The sequence below is a fragment of the Narcine bancroftii genome, chromosome 1, assembly GCF_036971445.1.
Source record: "Narcine bancroftii isolate sNarBan1 chromosome 1, sNarBan1.hap1, whole genome shotgun sequence".
In the NCBI taxonomy this organism is placed as follows: Eukaryota; Metazoa; Chordata; class Chondrichthyes; order Torpediniformes; family Narcinidae; genus Narcine; species Narcine bancroftii.
In genome coordinates, this window is record NC_091469.1 from 455,196,032 (window position 1) to 455,213,327 (window position 17,296).

A 17,296-nucleotide genomic window follows, 5' to 3' on the forward strand; every position below is an offset into this window, starting at 1 on the left:
GTACATAGGGGATTTTTCGAATTACTAATGGAATAAGATCTATGAAATTAGTTAAAGGAATCATTAAGTATAGTGGGGGATGTAGTAAGTGAATTGTCTGTAGAATTATAGAACATAGAACTTTCAGCATCGCATTGGGTCATTGAAAGTCTGCTTAGCTGCAGCGATGAGAGTATTAAGGCCTGGATTCAGAAAGGGGAGCTCAACATCTGAGTGAAACAAGTCTACAGACGCTGTGATTGCAGTAAATACACAAAAGTGCTGTAGAAACTCAGCAGGTCCCGCAGCGTCAAGGGAAACAAAGATATTATAGCCACTGTTTCGCGCCTGACCCCGAACCCCTCTCATGTGACTACCTCGTCCTCGCTGGCTTCTCGAATGGGACAAAACTACCGTCTCGTTGACACAGAATCATCACGTGAACATTCTTTAAAACAAAAGTATACCCCTAACTCTGCTGAATCATTGAGATTTGTTAAGATGCAGGATTGTTTCCTGAGCTTATCACGAGCTTTTTACCGTTTCAGCCAACTGGTTTTCATATCACTTCCTCCCTTCTGAAAAAGCATAGCATCAAAATTATAACGGAGTACTAATAGATAGAAATTACTCATTTTGATCTCTTCCCTGACTTCCACAGTAACACGAATCAGAAGGATGGCTCACATGCAGTTTCGTAAAATAATAGCTTTGATGAAAATGCGCTATTTACCGAGGCTGAACTAATTGTGTTGAATGTACGAATACATTTGCAATTGAGAATTTTCGGAAGAAATAAGCAACATAAAGTAAATTCTATGAGAAAATGCAAAATCATTTCTTTTAATTGACCTTTAAGAAAATTAAAGCACAAGTTGCATTGTGCTTTTACCCCAATTCAGGAGAAAAAAAGTATTGTTTACTTGCCGATTTAAGTACATTGTCAGCGAAAGCAGAACAATACCAAAATACAGACAACAGAACTGTCACGTGCTTTTCACACACAAAATTAAGGAGACATTGCCATCAAGTGTCTGTTGAAATGAGATGTCAATCACGATGAAAACTATTTTGTTCAACCGTTTATCGTTTTGGTGTAGACACAAATGTTTGGCAGGCTATCCTGGAGAGTGTTGAATATTTTAAGGCAAAGTTTAAAACTCACATGTTGTTTTGAATCAATTATCATATGGTTCGATTTATCAATCAGCGCATTTTTATTCTGTCAAATGTGACAATTAGAAAGTTACCGTAGCTGAGTTAAGTGCCAATCTACGGAGTTTGAAAAAAATCACATGAAATCTGATTATGTTTAAGATTTAATTTCCCATCATGAATTAGTTTGTGTTGTTATAACACATGCCTCTGGTTTAAAGATATCACAATTGAAGATTTTTTGTCAAAAGAGTTGTCCAGTCATAAGTCTGATTTGCAGTATGACATTGGTACTGTCAGCAGTTGGTAATTCTACAGCAGGACATTGTTCATTACCTGGTCACATCTAACTATTCTGATGGCAGCTACCATTTTAAATTATCTGTGTTTTAATAACTATCATTCGAGTAAAAAAAAGAATAGCCACTAAGTATCTTCAGTTCTCATTATTAGAAAATTTAAAATCTTGATCTATTTTCATATCTTTAGAGTCCTTACCAAAATAGAACAATGTCAAGGGCAGTGGAAAATTCCATCTCAAACAAGTGGCATATTATTTTTAAAATGTAACTTAAAGTACTTTTAATTGTTGATGAACAAGAGATCCTCTGTCCAACTTTAAATGGTTTGCTACGAGCAATTTGGACAACATGGTTAATTTAAATGAAAATAAAATGAAATGATAATTTCAGGAAAATATTTATATATACCTCAATACACATTATTTGCTTGTGGTTGTATACAGGGGCAGAATATTCAGAAATAATTATTTGATTTACCAAAGGGATATGGTGAATATATTGGATGTTGTGCAACCATGTGGACATACTACACCTTTGAGTTTAAGCATTTTTTTAAGATCTGGGAAATTAGTCAATGGAATCACTAAGCATAGCAAATATTATAATGCTACAGACAATTCACTTTTGTAATCCCACTTTAAGTATAAAATTATTTATCATTAAAACAATTTTATTTTGGGTTCATCAATTCAGTACGTATACTAATGCTGCAGGAAAACATGTAACAACCAAAGATGTCAACATCTATTGTCAGTCAGTTTTCACAGTGAAATGGCTACAAAGAATACATCTTCCTAATTTTAACTTCTCTTCGAATTTTCAGGGTGCATCTTGGTGAAAAATCATTATCCTTTATATTTAATCTGTACAGCCAATATCACAATGCCTATTTTTGGCAAAATTAAAAGTATGTTGATATACAGTTATAGTAAACTTCAATGCAATTAAACTATACAAATTATCTTCCAGCGCTTACATCTTTACAAAATGCCATATCCACTTTTTCTTCCTTCATTTTCCATTTTAATAACACGGTCTTCTTTGCAATTAACTAAATCCGATGCTAATTGATGTAAATATCCTCAAATATTTGCAATACAATTTCAGTAATGCAGATCCATTGCAAATATGCATCCCAGGAAACTGGAAAGCTGGCTTGCAGAAGAGGACCGTCACAACCATTTGCAGAAAAGCCAAATGTTTCTGTTCTGAACCAGATATCCATTCACTACAAAACAGTGATGTTAACGATGGTCACAATCCTAAGCATTTCTATATATTAACACATGGTATAACATGTCTTCATTTATGAATCATTTTATCTTTTTGATGAATATTGTCAGCCTGATGACGCTGAAGAACCATTGACAGATGATTTCCTTGGCCTGCTTTTGCTTAATGGAATTTGATGGTTGGTACTGGGGTTGGAGGAGCCATTCATAGTTGTAGATATATGAGGGAAGTGTGGATGTGGAGACTGCCCCGGAGTACAAGGACTGGGCAGTGATGATGACGTAGATGGTGCAGCAGCTGGGCTATTAGCCTTGTCACTTCCAGAGTCACTTTCTAATTCTCCACTGGTGTTATTTAATCCATCTTGTTGATGCCCAATCTTAATTCTTTTGCATGTTGGCCTCACTCGATATTTTAGAGGAAGTGGTCCATTCTGAAATAAAATTCAAGATATATCAGCAAGGATCAATTTTCAAGATTAAAATTTTACCTGACAACTGAATGTTGACTTACCCTCCTCCATGTGTAAATATAGGCAATATCCATAAGAGTATAATAATCCTTCAATGGTTCATCTTCATACATAACATCAATCTAAGGAAAATAGAATTAAAGCATAAAAATCTGTATGTTAAGCACAGCAATATTTACTAAACTTCTTTCTTAGATCATTTCAAACTATGTTTTGGTAATTTTATACAAACAAGTATTGAACCTCGTTAAGAAGAAACTATTAAACATTGGTGTAACATGAATGCATATACTTGAACAAAGACTGTAGTCTTGTTTAACTAACATGTAGCACATAACAAATGGCTTTTCAAAAATATTAAATAAACATTTTTATATTTTGAGGACAAGTGAGAACATTTTAACCTGCCTTTCAATCATGAATAACTTATTTCCCAGGTTTAAGAAGGTTAAAAATCTATTGGTTAGCCTCCAAATAGCTATTGAGCACTTATTCATCCATTCAAAAAATCTTATTATTATATTTGATATCTTGTGGTTTGTCACACTATCTTTGCAAATTTGAAAATTCTGGACAGTACATTGAACTGGATTTCAGTTTCATCTAATAAAATTGAACGATAGCACTTTAAAAAGATTTCCAATGATGTCCTACATTAACATTTATGAAAATAAAACCAACTTTTGCAATCACTTTACAGAATCATTTTGATATCGACATAATGCACCTGATTCAAATCAATAGGTGTATCTCTAAACCTCTTTATACAGAATATTTAGGATGCAGAATGATCATTGCAGAGCTGCATTCGACAAACAAATCTAGAAATAGTCGGTAAGAAATAAAATCTAAGATTTTTAAATATTAGAATATAACCCAACCTACTACTTCACATTTAGTGCCCTTTTAGTTAGAGATCACCATTTATCTGTACACTTAATAAATTGCAGTTTAATGTACCTGGTAGGTATGAGGGATGTCCATTTTACTCCTCAGGAACTTTCTTAAATGCATTACAGTCATGGCTGCTGGACAACGCAAGTATCTCTTGTCATTCATCTAGAAAAACAGAAATGTTTGAGATTTGAGTGGCATTGTATTTGTTGGCAAAAGTAGATCACAATAAAATAACGATTGCCTTCATTATGTTCCTGTGTCCATCTTAAATATATTGAACGTCTGTTTATCTTGTTCAACAAAACAAAGTGAAAATGTTGGTGCAAAACGATACAATAAAAATGTTCCAGCTGCATCACCTCATCTTTTCCTTTCTCTTTTTCTGCAGCTCCTTTTCGTTCAATCCTGCCACACAAGAGCATTAATTTAGTGAAGAAAAACCCAAAACCATGAACAGTTTATGTGACACTATTCAACATTTTCTGTAACTGTACTTACTTATTTTGTTCATAAAATTCTATTGACAAACTAATGATTTCATCATCTGTTATAATCCTCTTTTCTTCTTCTGTAACTTCTCCCCTGTCTTCATTAGAGCCATTCGCTGCTGCACAATTTAGAACATCAAAGGATTTATTGCAGAATATTTTCAGATTGATATTTTATTAGATATTGATTATGAAGCCATTGGCAACAACTGCACACTAAACTTTAAAAATGGAAAAACAACATTTACAGTGTATGAAATGTAACATTCCAGTACCAAGAAGTCACTTAAAAGTATCACTATTATTTGGTGGGAGAAATTAATGTTTTGAATGATCGAAAAGTTGTACCTTTATCAAACATTTCTTTTAGAAATTTGATAAATAATATCAAGAAATGTTGGTGGCACACTCACCATCAGCAGAGGGATGAGCAGCATAGAAGTCCCTTCTACGTTTCATTTCATCTATAAAGACAGAAGCTATTATTTGTCCAGCTGATTAAAATGGAAATTAAATTCATATGTAATGCCACGTGACATACAGATCTATGGACTCACCTTTGAAAAGGCCAGGAACTAATTTATACACAATATCTTGTAAAGTCTTATCGGACCTAAAGATAATTTAAATATTATTGTTCATTAAAAACAGAAATATTTTATTCAGCATATAATCCAGTTAACATTGCATTTATCAACAAATGAAAAAAAAATTGGTACGCTAACCCTAACCCTGACCCTCCCCCTAATGACAAAGTGCAAATTATTTTAAACATTTCCTTGATGTTTGGTACAAAAGAAAATAACACTTAAATACGTAATTTTAAACAAAATGGATCTTGTCAGTTTAGTTAAAGATAATCAACAGCAATTTCTAATAAGGTTTATTCATTTCATAATTAATTTCTGTGGAGCTATTAACTGGCAGAAGGAGAACCAGATCTGACATATCAATCAATGGAATGTTTGTATTGATATTTGCAATGGAATTTTATTTTAAGAGCAGGTCAAAAGAACACCAGCAGCATAACAAAAGAACTGAATTGAATAAAATAAGTTCAGCATGGTTTTGTCTGGGCCTTCCAGGGACTGACAGATTGACAAGATTCCTTGCTAACTTTGACCAGAAGAGGAAATATTTTTCTTGACATCATTCAAATGAGCAAACCTTGCCTGGGTTATGCAATTTGATCAAAAATATTCACCAAAACAAAACTTTCAGTAAGTTTTTTTTTCAGTTATTAATTGAAAACAAAATAAATCAGGTAATACAACTTACATTTCCAATGTCAGTTCATAGTAGGATCATTCCTTAGTAGAAAGTGCTATTTCCCGAACAGTGCGGAATAATAGCACCACAAAGGTTATTTGGTCCTATTTCTTGGACCCACTTTGCTTATTTTAAATAAAAGAGAATTTGAAAACACATTTCTCATTTGATGATTGAGACTTACTTTCAGAAGAGTTGTTTCATACTATAAAAGAAAATTACAATTTCCTAGTTTCCAGTGCACACCTTCTGCATCAAAAGGGCAAAATAATCATCCAATAAACACAGGCCACAACTTCAAGGAGCAAAACTTCGAGATGTCTTACGAACCAATGTTTTTGTTGACCAAGTCATGCATACCCTTACAGCCCAGTTGGTTGCCCATACATGCCAAACACAAACATTTAAGGGGCTTCCATGATCATCATAAGGACATACCTAATGTTAAGAAGGGGCCTTGTTTTGTGTACTTGTACATCGCAAATAGGACAATACTTGCTCGTCTCCAAGTAACGGACAATGCAGGTCTTGCAAACTAAAAGTAATTAAAAAAATTTTCCTTCGGTTACAAATTCCTTAACGCCTTTACGGAACACTTCCTTTACATTTTATTTTCTTTTTTTTTTAAACATATTCGGTCGTCTCTTCTGAACCACGTTAAAATACTCACAAGAATGCAGACACTCAATGATGGTTGTTGCATCTATGAAGTATCCTCCACACAACACACACATCAAGTGAGGATTCAGTTCTGTTATTTTGATTCGTGTGGTACGGTGCATTTTCGGACTAAAATGGCTGCGTTCTGAAAGCTGAACAGAAACATAACTCATCTAAAAGCAATCGTTTTTCTTCGATAACACCTTAATCCATATTAAAGAGACTGGGTTGGTTTTATTGTTCTGGAGCTACTTTATCAAGCGGGTCAAGCAGCTACCATATTCTACTCCAGCAATATGCAAAGACGGCCAATTAGTTTTGAGGCACAATTGATCAGCCAATTATAAACTGTGAAATAATATTGGTATGAATGGCAAAGTATCAGAATCTCCATATTCTGACATTTTGCTCCCCTCGGCTAACTAAACCTTGATAGGCAAAATGGTAAAAGAAGCCCGCTTTGTGAAATTATTGATACACCCAACGTTAAACATAGCTTTTCATGAAATACTCACAAGCTGAAGTAAACACCTGGCTGCATAGGCCAAAAGGCAACCAATTAATAGGAGGAGGTTAAATGATGAAGACCCTTAATCAAAAAGATCTTATACACGCAACCATCCCGTTGGTTCTAACAGCAATTATTTAATTGAAAGCCCCCCATAAACCACATGCAGGTACATAACAATGAAGTCTGAGCAGTACACCTGACCATTCTTATTGCCTTTGTTTCCATCGTGTTTCGAGGATAACAAAAAGCCCATGTTTAGACTTTGCTAGCAGATTGAAGTCGAGTACACACATTTCTTTCGGTGAACCCCGCATGCCTTTGGGCTCATTACGCGGTTTCAAGACGCGTCGGATCGATGAAAATTCGCAGTAAGACAAAGCAGCTATTTAAGTAGCAAAACACGTTGGTATTACAAGGATCATCGCAGCTGGATTTGCGATCAGGCGTTCAACGTTTGACATTAAACCAACGATTCTCTCGCTCCGCGTAAAGCGAAACAGGAAGAATTGTGTTCTATCAAGCCATTTCCGGCAATTACATGTTCGTTGGAAATATTTTAATGAACGTCGCGGTGTTACATTAGCAATGTTATGCAGGTTACCAAAGCAAATCCGTTACAAATGCAATAAATAAAATAATGCTCGTGTACAACACAAGGGCCATTCTTGACGATCAGAAAGGCACATTGACGTCGGCTGGTGCCCATACTCGGCAATTCTTCCAGTTACTATAGCAACTTGGGTTATACTTGGCATTTCGCCAAAGGACCGAAAATCGAGCGAGGTTCTGCAGGGGAGCGCACGACGATCACGTGGAAATAACGCAAATTAAAACCCTACAACTTAAATCTGAAACGAAGGGCGATCTGAGCGATCTAAACATGCAAATCTCACCGCCATTTCAAAGGAGCCCCAACACAGCGCACATCCTCGTTTGGGGGGGGCTCTCCTTGAGATAGTCTCCACGTCAACACTAGCTTTAAGTCGTGGCTTTTGTGATCGCACGATTTTCTTCTGTAAACGCCTCTCTGCTTTTCAGAACAGCTAATGGCAAGCTGCGGTTCCACAACAGAGGATCACTTTGATAGAGGACGCCTATTGATTAATAATTAATTCATGTGATCAGAAAACAAGAATTAACAAGGTTTCAATGTTTCACTCAACTTTTGGAGGGCCTTTCGCCCTCTGTCAATGTAAAAGAAACCGTTTGATTTTCTGCGAACCAACATGGAAATAACCACGACGCCTCGAAAAATCAGAACCATCCCGGACAAATAAACGACAGGCCCCCTCAAGCGCACGAAATAAGTCATTAATTGCAGCACTTACTTCCAAGCCCTACCACACGACGTAAACAAGACGAATAATTCAATAGAGTTTCCTATATTAGGTGCAATAAAGCAAGTTTTAACCACAGCGCCGACCCGCGACGTTTCGAAGTAATCAAACTACAACATGTGGATATAAACAATCAGAATTTCTATTTGTTTGGAACAATTGGCGTTGAAACATAAACGACAGACAGATTCCAGTGGAATTCCATTCATTATCCTTCCAGGCAGTCTTAACAGCACAAATGGAACTCAATCCCATCTCCGTTAATTTGCTGAGAATAATCGTTTTACACAGATACACAGACGCCACTCAGGCTTCGGACCTCATAAAAAAGTACTCGTTCCTTCATTGACTTGAAGCCACAGAATTCTCGGCACATGTATCCATTCGTAGCCCGCCCATGTACACTGAGCGGAATCTCAACACCAAACACCGTAGATCCTTTCAGCGAAAGGGAGAGAGAAAAGGCAAAATAAAAACAAACCACGTGTTTCACAGCGCTCCGCTCTCTCCATCAGACCTGTGAGCTGCTCCTCTTATCAAAGTGAGATCAACAGAACGGTTGCGGATTTAGCTGATCAATCGATTAACCACTTTGCTTCTCCCTGATTTATACGTCAAGTTCCACGTTTTTTAAAATTATCAGCGAGGTAAACAAATAGCCTCATGACGACATGTGTACACAAAATTTCCAAGCAACATGATTCCATCCATGTCTGAATAAAATGCAAACAAATATATATTCCACTTGAGACATAGATCTTTAAGCTACTATGTTAAAAAAAAACCCATATCTCAAAAATTCATATCCTATTTCAGGATATCAACATTGACCCGGATAGTGGAACCGTGACATGAAGGTCGTGTTGTTGTACCATAAAAAAACAAACGTGGCCTTCTGCTTCTTAATAACAAAAAAAAACCCCACGAACTGCCACAACCCCGAAATACTCAACACTCCCTATACACAAACACATTTTTGAAAGCAGCAATAAATCTTAACCACAGTACAAACAAAATTCAGGTCATTAACCAAAATAGAATTTCCCACTGCTAAAACCTGTATACGGATAAAGGGAATATTGCAGTCTGTACTTCTTCATTGACCTCTCTGATCTCACAACAGCCGTTTAATTAAAAAAAAGAGACAAGGATTAATTTTGTCCAAATATATTCTCAAATTCCTGTTCTCCTGCACAAGAACGACGCAGAAAAGACCATTCAGCAATTTTAACTGCATCCCATTGAGCGGAAGGATCGCGTTTGGAGATCTTATTTGGGGTTTTTTTTTAGTATGAAACTTCACTTAATTTGCAGTCAGTGTTGGCCTGCAGAAAGCCAGAATGGATTGGCTTCCAAGGCAATCAGTAGCTCCCTGATCCACATACACTCGGTGTCTACACCGAGAAGCGTAGCCAGATTGAATAACAGCTCTTCCGCTGCCATCCCACCCCTCCTCGAGACCACCAGCACCACTTTCACCCCTCGATATCTAGGCCAGTACTGGAACCGCACCCGCAGTTGTGGGAAAGCACTCTACCATATCTAACTGGACCCCAAAAAAGAGGGGAAAACACTTCCTCCCTCTCACTCATCCCCTGAGCCGACATACCTCGTGCTCGCGCTGAAAATAGCTACTGTCAATCTGATACAGCGCTGATCACCCAACCCAAGAAAATGGCAATAAACGCGAAAGAGGAGACCACCTCGACACCCCCAATTGCCGATTCCGAGCAAGCTTCCCGCGGCTCGTGTTTGTTTATTCGCTCCTGACACCACAAGTACTGTACAAGAATTACGAGGGGTCACCGCCACCAACCGCCATGTTTATCGTCAAAATCCAAAGTACTTCTTAAAAGTTAAGTTCAGAAAACACCCCAGACTCGACCTTTCGGCCAAACAGACATGCCGGCATGCTCCCTGTCCTGTCTGGATCCCAATTCTATAAAATCGTCGCACCAGGTCACCCGTTTGATGTTCAAACAAACGTTTATATCGGAGGTGAGTAATGACGCCTCGACAGTGCAGAAGCAAATTTCCACCCTGGTTAGATTTCAAATAAATTTACATAAAAATCCGCCACTGTACGAACCTCCCAACTTACAACGATCGAAAGTCGAAACATTATTCTCTCGAAACAAACGAGCAGAATAATCGTAGGCGCAATCACCGCGGAGAATCGAACAAAAAATTTGCAAAAGTGCAGAACGAAACTGAGAGGAAATAAGGGTCGGCGAATAGACGCCGAGTTGCTGTCAGCCTGAAGAGCGAGAGAGGAGAGAGAGCGAGAGAGAAAGGGAGAGAGGGGCAGCACCGGGTGCACTTTCAGCTGCGAGATCGGCTTCAAACCACGGGCAGAATGGACCTGGGAGATCTTTCCTCGACAGTGCAGCCTTGGACACACCATGCCCCGGGCACGCCGACTCCGGGCCACAGCGTGCACCCCGCAGAAAACAATGAAAGTTGGAGATCAGGAGGAAAAAATGAATAGCAGCCAAGCGGCCATCTTGCATGAACTGCAGACGCTGTCAATTGCAATCGTAGAGGCTGCAGCTTAAGAGAAAGAGAGAGAGAGAGCGAGCGGAGAGTGAGCGAGAGGGAGAGATAGAGAGAGAGTGAGAGAAAGAGAGAGAGAGGGAGGGAGGGAACCAGCGAGAAAATAACATTCGTTAAACGCCTGTCCAAACAGCCCTCGCTACCATCCTGGCAGGACGCAATCCAGACTCTTGCACTATTTGTTCAGTCGGTTCTACCTGATTCCGAGGCAGCTGGGCGGCTACGTGGTTCCCGGTTGTAGAAGTTGGGGAAAAAAACACCCCCGAAGCCCAGTGATGGGTGCCGTGAAACTGACACCGTCCCCAAAATGGCTCGAGTTCGACCGCCCCAATCCGTCACGTGGTCTCATTCCTTAAGGGTGGACTGGGAATTAGAGTCGGTGTAATCAGAGCCGACCCCCTCCCCTCCCCCGCCTACACGCACCGCCCCCATCACCCATCTACCCCTTAAAAAATAACACGAAATAACGCACCCTTTCCCAGCTTCACACATCAGCTCCGCTCCGACTCCATTCCACCAATATCAACACGCTTTAAAAATCTATATATTCCGCACGGCATGGTAAAGCGACAGTGGTTTCGATGGAGAATACATACCAGTCACTAAACCAGTGAATTTCCAGGCTTGGAACAAATTACAGAAGAAGTTTATCCACAGAATAAAATGCAATGGCAGCATGTTTTACGCTATAGATTCGGTGCAGAAATTTCATGGGGTTGTAACCGAGTAGAAGTCAAAATTTGTCTCTGGATGGGTTGTACGAACATAATTCTTTTCGACGGATTCAAAAACGATTTGAACGATGCAAAATCCTAAAAGCGCGTTATTTCATAAATCTCGCCACCCCCACCCCCCCACCCCCCAAACCCATCCATTAGGTCTCTTTTTTGACAAAATTAAAAATAAATTAATTTCTGCGAGGGAGGAGCACAATGTTGAAGTGGTTCCAGCTTTGATCATTTGCAACTTGAATGATCTGATAAAGCTTTAGTCGGTTTGAATTCAACCTCTAAATCCCAATGCGAGGCGCACGAAGTATGCCGAGTTATGGCTTTCAACTGGACTTTTTAATTCCTTAAACTCGCATTGAAATTATACGGTTATCAAGAGCACAAGGAAATGGATTTCATGTAAACTTCTGTGAAGTCGAGAAATGGACAATACTTTACAAAACGAATGGAGTTAGTGGTTTCCAGCGCATGGTGCCCTTTCCCCGTCTGCTTATTTAAGGAGAATTAGTGATGTTATTAAATTCAAATGTCAGGAATGTGAAAAGTATGAGGAAAACCCACGTCAAAAATTAAAAGGTGTTCGAAATCTATCCACCCAGGAGTCAGCTGCGGTGTGAAAGGATCTAGAACCAAGGGAGAATGGAAGCATCAATAATGCAATATCAGGCCATAAAGAATCTCTTTATTTCGGAAAACAAGTGGAGTATTTACAGATGAATATGAACAAAATTACAAAATGTTAGTCATTCTACACATATACACTTTGGATACAGCAAAAGTTTTCATTCTCACATTATGGATTTTATACATTTCATCAACCATAAAGTGTGAACTATTTATGGTTTAGCTGTTCACTTCGCTTGCACAGGATCTGGACGAGCTCAGGATTTGGCGGATTCATTTAATGCCACCCACAGCTTGGAGTTCAATCGCGGTCCTCACAGCTCCATCAATTACATCTGACTCGCCTTCTCCATGCTTTTAGCCGCGTCCTTCAACTTCCCCAAAAGATCCTGCAAAGGGAAGAGTTTTCAAATAAAAATATTCAAATCAATATCCCCAACGTGGTGGGAGAAAGGTTTTGTACCAGGTCTTTCCGGGAATAAGACTCACGAAATGTATCATGTATTAAAATGTTTTTATTTTTAAAACAATGTTAATCAACTTCGTAAACAGGCATCGCTGTTTTCCGTGCTTAAGTAGAAGCAGCAAGTCAAATAGTTACGCGACGACGCGCTTCTTCACATTTTGGAAGCTTTTGTGGCCCAAGTTAAAACAAAGACCGAATCCTTTTTTTAAAAAAGTTCGGAGCTTGTAGCTACACATAACAAAAAAAAAACCCACCCACCTTTCTTCAACCATTCGCCGAGCAGGTTAATAGGGTCGGGAAACAATCGTTTTAAAATGCTGCTTTACTAAATGTAGCAATTACAAAAATTCTTCTGGCAGTAGCAAAATGCCGACATTTTGTAAATTAAAAACAGGCAGCTCACAGGACTATTTAACGGCAAATAATCTTCGTTAGTAATGGCATTAACATGTGCAAATATGAAGTTATCGGAGCTGTAGATGATCCCAGTGTTTCATATTACATTCAAAACCGGAAAAAAAAACTATAAGTTATTTTCCTCCCATCAACGTATTCTGTTATATAACATTATATCAGATGCCAAGCGGAGAAAAGGACGAAAATGCTGCGAGATAAATTCAGTTAGCACTTAATTGGATCCTAGAAAATAAATCAGAAAAACTCAAGTCCCCGTTACATTTCCATTTCAAGCTCACAAGGTCAATGAAAATCATCCCCTAAGGGAAACCAGTATAGGTTCAAAGTGGATTTTTAAAATCAAGATGGTTGAATGTTAAAATAGAAGTGTTTTCATCTGGATGAAAACTGGATTTCCTGCTTGTATTTTAGACCATCCCAACTTCCTTTTTCTCCTCATAAGAATTTGTCACTAGCTTGCTTTCCAAGTACAGTACAGCACTTTGCATTAGTTCAACCAATCGCAAGTCTAAAGATTCCTTACAATTTAGGGCAAACTGTTAAGACAGACAGAAACAAAATGAACATAGAGACAAGAATTCATTTTGTAAACTGATATATTATTTTGCTGGAATACCTGCAATTGCTCCATTGTACAACTGAAAGTAACATCCTGAGGTTGCAGGGATCCATTCTGTAAAATGATTATGAAGGCAATATTAAACTACACAGAAAAGCAAATACAAAATACAGTATGGAGTGCGGTTTCTGGCATTTCTAACCTTTACCTCTACATTTAAGGTCAACAAATATGATGGTTGATTGACTTTATGCAGATGGTTATTCTGTAATTAAAAAAAATAATTTTAGTAGCTGATAAGAATTATTTTGAAAAACGATACCTCTTGCTATTCAGAAAGCATGCAAAGATGAAACTTAAGCTTTTTACCCTAATGTGATATTCCAATCGCCAAGACGCATCAGTGATCCGAGAAGGAAATCTCCCCAAGCTGCAAGAAACGTAATAACAATGTGTGGATGGAAATTTAACGTTTGTGCAAAATACCATCCCCTCCGTCTTTCCCAATGCACCCACAGACGTTTAACAACGGGTAGTCATGTTGGATCTCCACCCTCTATTCAAAATGAAATTGTCTTGTGATTACACCACTGCTTGGTTCAAGAAGGCTAAAACTATATATACCGAATAAGTGCTAATGGGAAAAACGTAAATTATCAATGGGAGCAGTGTACAACAGATCACATTTTAAATTGATGGAATGAGTTACTTTCACGAACAATGAGGCAATGTTTTTGAGTGGATTGCATGAATACCGAAAAGCACTGATTTGTTAAAGTTATTGTACCATTAAGACGCCTGTCACTCGCTTATCTTAAAATTTCCAAATATTGTAACTCGGTGCTGCCGAAGTACATGAAAAATCAAAACGTTATCACTCGTTTTGATTGTGGAATGGAGACATTTAAAAGCAGCCCAAAAGTCCACAATCGCCCATGGGTTGGCACTATACATAATTGCGAGATTGCGTCGGTTAAGTAATCATCATTCACGGGCAACAAATACACGAATAAATAAATGAGAGAGCAGAAACTAAAGAGTTTATATTAACGAGATTAGAACATTTTGAATCTAGTACCCAAGATGCAACACGGAAATACATAGAACCAGATTGGCGTTTTGTATTAAAGGCCAGCTGTGTAAATGTAATTAACACTCACCCTCCTAGTAGGGTTTCCACTTTATCTTTGTTCTTCTAAATATCAAAAGGAAATGCAGGCACTAAGTAGTAATAACAGAGCTAAAATAATAATGCCTTCAGTTACTTTTTTTAAAAAACGTCGGGGTGCCACAAGCACTCGCTTGTCCAAACCTTATGACAGATCCACGTGGAACAGCAACATCATAACTCAAAATAGCACTTTTAAACTCAATTAAATTACTCACAAAACATCAGTAAAATAAAACCAAACTAGGCAACTCGGCTGGGCAGTTTTATTGAGGCAGATTATTTCTAATTTGCAGAAATCTTAGCAATTTTACATAATAGTATGGCATACAAGAGACACCAAACCTGATAGATTGTGCAAAATAAATCTATTCTTTCTGCTCCAAAGCTGCAGTCTTCCAGTAGCGTGCTGAAATTAAATAACGCCAGTTACAAACCACCTCCACACACTAAAATAATGTTTAACCATATACATGATAGTCATAAATCCAGGACATGTTAACCTTATAGTCGATAGGTCGGTGTTTTGTTTTCCTGCCTCCAACACACAGGTTACGACGGCTACATGGCATTGTTTCACCAAAGTCAAGTCCAAATTTCCCAGTTCTACGTGATCTGCACAACAAGGGTAAATAATGGATTTTCAATACCATTTCCTCATTTTAGAAAAGGTTTTTTTTTAAAGCGCCTTGCATTTAGTCGGGCACAAAAGGCAAATGACATCCAGATAGAACAACAAAAAAAAACGTTCTCCCAGTGAACAAAATTCGGGATTTGTGTCACATTATTTTGACCAAGTGTGGTAACCACAACTATGGATTTTCTTACACGACTCGGACTTTAAATGCGTTCTTTCCCAATCTAAATAAAATAGAATACTCGGCAATCCTGATGTATTAGGCCCAGGATATTACTTTACAACAATGAAAAACATCTCGACTCAATCTGCAGCCTGCCCCATTCAAGTCGACAGCTCAGAAACAAAGCAGCAGCCACCAGAAACCCGTTCAGAACACAAACTGCAAATGCAGATATACATTTATAACTGGATTCGGGACGCTGCGACGCCGAACCGCTTGCAGAGGGGCAGCCCAACCGTGTCCTTCCTATATTCACATCAGTACAAAAAAAAGTCTTCCCGCCCCTACAAACTACTCGAAAATACATTCTTACCCAATGTTGCTCCGTCCGCTTGTGGATTTAAGAGATTCGTGAAAGTTGCTTCCACTAAAATGTGGAAGGCTTTGTCGGAGAAGTGGCTGGGATCGGCCAGCAATTGCAATCCTTTCAGGGCATACTCTGGCAGCTCCATTGTGCAGCACTGACCTTCGACACAGAGCCACGTGATTGAGCTCAGCTGATCCACACGGATGTGACAGTGTTAGCAATGAAGTGGGAGGCGAGCAACGCGCTTTACTGCCAGGGAAACATCTTCTCGCCGCTCGCTTGCAGAATCATTTAGCGGTCGGCCACACAGATCGATGTATCACATTAAATAAGAGGGCCGAAATATGTCATTGAACACAGTGAGATTATTTCCACAACTCATTCCGCAAAGCGCTACTCTCATTCACGGTGCAGCACAGAACCCATCCACTGGTTGGAAAATGGAACATTGCCAATGTTGTTGTTCATTAAAGCAGGAGATAAGCAGGTATCTCCGCAAGTGTTGGTGGATGGAGAGGATTTGATCTGGAATTGTTCAGATGAACTTCGATATACAAATTGGTAGCAGTCAATGGAATCGTTGTACTTTTGTTGTACGAAACAGAGAGGAAACCACGACTAGCAGATGGTTTGCTACACTGAAATGAACCATGCAGGATGATTTCATGTGATCTCTAGAATTTCATTCCCTTCAGTTATTGGCTTCGATGGAACCAATTGAGAACTTTCCTACAATTCATTCAATTATACTATATTTTAAAAAATTGGTTTTTTTTGGGTGGAGGTAGGTTTATTAGAAAAAAAAATTGATTGTGTTGAACACTGTTTTCCCTTACTCTGTACCAACAAAAAAATTACATCTCTGGAACTCTCATGCATTTGTTCAGTATTGTTCATCAGCTGCATTTTATCCACCAGCCAGACCAAAGCCCCCTGACTACTGAACATTGCCTTGTTTTGTTGCATGTATAATTTGCTTTGCAGTAAGGAGATGTCACAATGAACTACAATCAGAGGGCAGAGTTATGAGGAAAAAATTGGTCAAGCTAATTCAACATGAAGTTTCAAAATAATATGGGATGGATCAATAGTTTGATCAAAACAGTGGTGATAAGATATAAAGAGAAATTGAGTAAAGCCAAGATGAATGGAGATGGAGATCCATGGAAATCATAAGATGAAGCAAAGGGTGGAAACGACGCGGAGATATCTTGAAGATTTTATCAGGATTGTGTGTAGAGGGATTAGAAGAGGAAGTTTTTAAGTTGTGTAATATGCAGATAGAGTTGTTCATTGAAGAAGAATAAA

The 17,296-nt window shown here is 38.4% G+C and overlaps 1 protein-coding gene across 1 annotated transcript; it reads right to left on the minus strand.

Moving 5' to 3' along the window:
* Positions 1-793: 793 nt before the first annotated feature.
* Positions 794-16,216, minus strand: LOC138760964 (uncharacterized). Its single transcript, XM_069932402.1, has 23 exons — positions 15,995-16,216; positions 15,325-15,436; positions 15,167-15,230; positions 14,814-14,848; positions 14,023-14,083; positions 13,856-13,918; positions 13,711-13,767; positions 12,545-12,600; positions 12,183-12,210; positions 10,615-10,825; positions 8,638-8,741; positions 8,308-8,413; positions 7,971-8,060; positions 7,380-7,567; positions 6,466-6,607; positions 6,234-6,330; positions 5,084-5,139; positions 4,940-4,990; positions 4,537-4,645; positions 4,398-4,443; positions 4,102-4,200; positions 3,183-3,263; positions 794-3,102 (listed from the first exon to the last, which is right to left on the minus strand). The coding sequence occupies exons 1-23, from the start codon at positions 16,131-16,133 to the stop codon at positions 2,776-2,778; spliced, it is 2,322 nt and encodes a 773-aa protein (XP_069788503.1). The 5' UTR covers positions 16,134-16,216; the 3' UTR covers positions 794-2,775.
* Between the last annotated feature and the right edge of the window lie 1,080 nt (positions 16,217-17,296).